Source organism: Gorilla gorilla, chromosome 4 (genome assembly GCF_029281585.2).
Source record: "Gorilla gorilla gorilla isolate KB3781 chromosome 4, NHGRI_mGorGor1-v2.1_pri, whole genome shotgun sequence".
Classification (NCBI taxonomy): domain Eukaryota; kingdom Metazoa; phylum Chordata; class Mammalia; order Primates; family Hominidae; genus Gorilla; species Gorilla gorilla.
In genome coordinates this window covers 47,703,207-47,708,707 of record NC_073228.2, presented here as the reverse complement: position 1 = coordinate 47,708,707, position 5,501 = coordinate 47,703,207, and the positions used below count along the sequence as shown (strand labels likewise).

General features: G+C 55.0%; 1 protein-coding gene across 1 annotated transcript; it reads left to right on the top strand.

Annotated features, from left to right (window-relative positions):
• Positions 1-980: 980 nt before the first annotated feature.
• FZD2 (frizzled class receptor 2) lies at positions 981-5,161 on the top strand. Its single transcript, XM_004041575.5, has one exon. The coding sequence runs from the start codon at positions 1,608-1,610 to the stop codon at positions 3,303-3,305; it is 1,698 nt and encodes a 565-aa protein (XP_004041623.1). The 5' UTR covers positions 981-1,607; the 3' UTR covers positions 3,306-5,161.
• The last annotated feature ends 340 nt before the right edge of the window (positions 5,162-5,501 follow it).

The following is a 5,501-nucleotide window of genomic DNA, read 5'->3' as shown; positions in this document are numbered from 1 at the left end:
TTCCTCCTGGACCCCTTTCCAAATTTAAAATCCTAGAAGGGAAAAGAAAAATTCTAAAAGTAGCAGGAACCCTGCTGGCCACACCCCACCCCTTACCAGGTGAGAGATGTGGAGGGGATAATTCACCACAACCCCCCAGTTTCCTCCCGCGTCACACACGCCACCCCTCTCTGGTGTGGAACCACTTAAGATTTGGGTAAAACTCCCCTCTCGCCCTGGAGACGGGATCTGGAAGCTTTTAGGGGGCGGCGGTAGAGGTGGGGAGGCAGAAGGAAAATTCCCTCAAACGTTCGTCAGGCCTAAGAGAGTCGTCCCTTCACTCAAAATTGCCCGTCACCCCCCGCCCCCCACCATTAACTTTCGATTAAGACCTCCTCCTTAGGGCAACTAAACTTTACTTTGCACAATTAAGATTTGCCGCAGAAGAAGAGGGAGGGAGAAGCCGCAGCTCCCGGCCATTCTCCTTTCCCTCGCTCCCTCCAAGCCCCCCGCCCCAACCCTCCAGCTCCGGGCCTCCGAGTTCCTGAGTTTTCTCACTTTGAGGTGCCACCGAACACAAAGAACCATAATGGGCTCCTTTGTGCTGGCTACGGGGCAATTACGCCTCGGAGTCCTGGTCCCTTTAAGAGTCTCTTAAAGAGACAGGATACCATTTTTCAGAGGGGTTTTTAAGGGTGTGTGGAGGGGGAGGGCGAGGGGTCTACGTGTAAAGTGAAGTGAAACTTTCGTCTGGGCTCCAGAAAGAGCGGACAGAAAAGGTCTTTGTAAATTGTTAGTTTTTTTTAAAGTCTGTTTTAATTTTTAAATTTGAGATTTTTCACTCGATTTGAAAAATTGGACTAGGAATAGGTGGGGTTCGAGGATCGGGGGAGGGGGCAAGGGTTTAAAGAGTCCCCACCCGGCAGAGCACCTCGGCCCGGGAAGAGGAGTGAGCCAGGGTCGAGTAGTGTCCCCCGATCTCGCCGCGGCAACTCCGGAGAAATCCCGGGCTGGGCAAACAGCCCTTAATATAATAATAGCTTGTCTCTTTAAAAAGCAAAAGGGGGGGGAAAGTTTTGTTGGCATCTGGTTGCTGATCTCATTATGTTGTGGTCGACCAATCCAGCCCTCGGGCCTGGTCCTCGGGTTTAAATCTGATTGGCCGAGAGCACATTTTGGGTTGGTGCTTAGAGCTCGACGGGGCGGTTTCAAGGATCCCTTTTTTGGGGGGCTGAGGAGAGGGCGGGGCCGCCAGCGGGGGCCCCCTTGAAACCGACTAATTGGGATCGGAGAGGCCGAGGTGAGGGCTGGAGGAGGCACAAAGAAGTCGCTGGGTGCAGAAGGGAGGGGAGAGGGGGAGCTGAGAGGCGAGAGGAGGAGGAAGAGGAGAGAGGGCAGCGGCGCGCGGTGTCTCCGGCGGCTCAGTCCGACCGCGGCAAGCAAGCGGGCAGGCGCACCGCCCCCTCCCCCGCCCGGCCTCCCCAACTCTGCGGCCGCGAGCAAAGTTTGCAAAGAGGCGCGGGAGGCGGCAGCCGCAGCGAGGAGGCGGCGGGGAAGAAGCGCAGTCTCCGGGTTGGGGGCGGGGGCGGGGGGGGCGCCAAGGAGCCGGGTGGGGGGCGGCGGCCAGCATGCGGCCCCGCAGCGCCCTGCCCCGCCTGCTGCTGCCGCTGCTGCTGCTGCCCGCCGCCGGGCCGGCCCAGTTCCACGGGGAGAAGGGCATCTCCATCCCGGACCACGGCTTCTGCCAGCCCATCTCCATCCCGCTGTGCACGGACATCGCCTACAACCAGACCATCATGCCCAACCTTCTGGGCCACACGAACCAGGAGGACGCAGGCCTGGAGGTGCACCAGTTCTATCCGCTGGTGAAGGTGCAGTGCTCGCCCGAACTGCGCTTCTTCCTGTGCTCCATGTACGCACCCGTGTGCACCGTGCTGGAACAGGCCATCCCGCCGTGCCGCTCTATCTGTGAGCGCGCGCGCCAGGGCTGCGAAGCGCTCATGAACAAGTTCGGTTTTCAGTGGCCCGAGCGCCTGCGCTGCGAGCACTTCCCGCGCCACGGCGCCGAGCAGATCTGCGTGGGCCAGAACCACTCCGAGGACGGAGCGCCCGCGCTACTCACCACCGCGCCGCCGCCGGGACTGCAGCCGGGTGCCGGGGGCACCCCGGGTGGCCCGGGCGGCGGCGGCGCTCCCCCGCGCTACGCCACGCTGGAGCACCCCTTCCACTGCCCGCGCGTCCTCAAGGTGCCATCCTATCTCAGCTACAAGTTTCTGGGCGAGCGTGATTGTGCTGCGCCCTGCGAACCTGCGCGGCCCGATGGTTCCATGTTCTTCTCACAGGAGGAGACGCGTTTCGCGCGCCTCTGGATCCTCACCTGGTCGGTGCTGTGCTGCGCTTCCACCTTCTTCACTGTCACCACGTACTTGGTAGACATGCAGCGCTTCCGCTACCCAGAGCGGCCTATCATTTTTCTATCGGGCTGCTACACCATGGTGTCGGTGGCCTACATCGCGGGCTTCGTGCTCCAGGAGCGCGTGGTGTGCAACGAGCGCTTCTCCGAGGACGGTTACCGCACGGTGGTGCAGGGCACCAAGAAGGAGGGCTGCACCATCCTCTTCATGATGCTCTACTTCTTCAGCATGGCCAGCTCCATCTGGTGGGTCATCCTGTCGCTCACCTGGTTCCTGGCAGCCGGCATGAAGTGGGGCCACGAGGCCATCGAGGCCAACTCTCAGTACTTCCACCTGGCCGCCTGGGCCGTGCCGGCCGTCAAGACCATCACCATCCTGGCCATGGGCCAGATCGACGGCGACCTGCTGAGCGGCGTGTGCTTCGTGGGCCTCAACAGCCTGGACCCGCTGCGGGGCTTCGTGCTAGCGCCGCTCTTCGTGTACCTGTTCATCGGCACGTCCTTCCTCCTGGCGGGCTTCGTGTCGCTCTTCCGCATCCGCACTATCATGAAGCACGACGGCACCAAGACCGAAAAGCTGGAGCGGCTCATGGTGCGCATCGGCGTCTTCTCCGTGCTCTACACAGTGCCCGCCACCATCGTCATCGCTTGCTACTTCTACGAGCAGGCCTTCCGCGAGCACTGGGAGCGCTCGTGGGTGAGCCAGCACTGCAAGAGCCTGGCCATCCCGTGCCCGGCGCACTACACGCCGCGCATGTCGCCCGACTTCACGGTCTACATGATCAAATACCTCATGACGCTCATCGTGGGCATCACGTCGGGCTTCTGGATCTGGTCGGGCAAGACGCTGCACTCGTGGAGGAAGTTCTACACTCGCCTCACCAACAGCCGACACGGTGAGACCACCGTGTGAGGGACGCCCCCAGGCCGGAACCGCGCGGCGCTTTCCTCCGCCCTGGGTGGGGCCCCTACAGACTCCGTATTTTATTTTTTTAAATAAAAAACGATCGAAACCATTTCACTTTTAGGTTGCTTTTTAAAAGAGAACTCTCTGCCCAACACCCCCACAAGGTTTGTAATTAAAACTGTAAATAGTCTTTGTAAATTTAATTATATATATTTTCTATTTAAAAGAAAAAAGGAAAAAAAAAAACAGGGGTGTGGGCGCCAGGGCTGAAGAATGAGGTGTGTGTGTGTTGGGGAGTGTAGTTGGGGGGAAGGTTCTCTTTCTTAAGTGCCCTTCAAAACCCGCCCCACTTTTGGAGTTTTTTGGTGATATGGCAGGGCTGGGCCTGCTGGGAGAGGCACCCAGCCTGAGTGCTGTTTTTGTTGGCTTTGAGTCGTTAGGAGTTTGTTCCATTCAACTAATATAAAAGCCAAATTTGTGAGCCTCCTCTCTGACGCTGGGCCTGTGGAAGCCGTTGGATATTTTTGAACAGGACTTGGATTCGTTTTGTTTCCTTCCCCCTTTTCTTTCCCTACTCATTTGTCCTGTCTTCTTCACTCACTCTTTGGAAAAGTCCCAACAGAGATGAAGACGTGGAAAAAAAAATCGGGGTCAGGGTGTGCTGGTGAGGAGAGGGCAGAGATCCGGTGAGGAATGGCTTCCACCCCCTGGCCCACTCCCCTGCAGGCTGGAAGATCTTTCTCCTGTCTGGCTTCTCTTCTTTTCAATTCGCTGCACCAAGTGCTTCCAGTGGCCCAAAAATGCTTTTTGAAGTGTGTTTTGAAACAGCCCCCACCAACATACACCCCACCAGGAGTACTGATCCTGCCTCCCTTCATGTCTAGGGGAAGCATTCGCCTTTGAGCACTTGTTTGCAAATCTGGGGAGTTTGAGACCTCCTAGCATCTCTTCCCTTCTTTCCCTGCAGTCTATTCACCCCCGCAGCCAAAAATCTCTGGCGTTCAGGTTAGCAGTTTCTGGGTTGGTTTGTGTGGGTTTTTGTTGTTGTTTGGGGCTTATTTTTTTCAAAAAGTGATAAAGACGGGTGGGTTGGAGGGAGGGGACTGCTGGGCTGGTGGGCTTTTTAGTTTTCCTTTGAGAAAAAGACTGGTTTATTTAAAACTTGTCCAGAAAAAAATGAAAAAAAAAAAAAGGTGGTATCTTTGCTTTAGAAGAAGTCTCTGGACAGGCCCTTTGTGGCTGTGGGGGTGGGTTGAGTGTTTACATTACATTCTATATCACAAGATTGATAGGATGTTTAAAGCAGATGTTTCTTATCTTCCCCTGAGCCCCTACAGATAAAGTCAAGACTTTTCTTTTTTTGAGACGGAGTCTTGCTCTGTCGCCCAGGCTGGAGTGCAGTGGTGCGATCTTGGCTCACTGCAACCTCCACTGCAGCGTTTCTCCTGCCTCAGCCTCCCAAGTAGCTGGGACTACAGGCACGCGCCACCACTCCTTGCTAATTTTTGTATTTTTAGTAGAGACAGGGTTTCACCATATTGGCCAGGCTGGTCTCGAACTCCCGACCTCGTTATCTGCCCGCCTTGGCCTCCTAAAGTGCTGGGATTACAGGCGTGAGCCACAGTGCCTGGCCTGTCAAGACTTCTCTTAAGTTAACTTCCTGAGAAGTGATGTCTAAAAGTATCTTTGCTGGTGTGAGAACTCCAGTTTCCAACACATATTATTTCCCTCAACTATTTGGAATATTTTAGAATTTTAATTCCAAAGGATTAGTTTGAATACAAGTATGCCACATAACTCAGTTTTCGCCATCTTCCGTTTCTTAACAGTGTAAATTAAAAGCTAATAATCATCATAATAAAGTGCATTTAATTATCTTTGAGAGATCTATCCTTTTAATTGTATTTAACAGGGTTGTAACATTTTATTAGTTTAACCAAACCACACCTCCTCCTCCCCTCTCTCCCTTACCTACTTGGCTGGGGGTGGGGCAGAGAAGAGTGCTCCCAGCCCTGGACCTTGCTTTCTTAGCTAAATGGTGATGGGAGAAATGGTGCCTTACCACTCTTTGTTGGCTGTCTTCCGGACAAGGGAGAAAGTTAAGTTAGAACCCCTACTTCGAAGTGTTTGCTTGTGTTAGTTTATGTTGGGGGAGGGGAACTGGAAATGTTTGGTGGTAATTGAAGTCATATGTGGGGCTTT

Bases quoted from the DNA above. Each gene is read 5' to 3' on its own strand.
- FZD2 (XM_004041575.5), top strand. From the start codon at position 1,608: ATGCGGCCCCGCAGCGCCCTGCCCCGCCTGCTGCTGCCGCTGCTGCTG.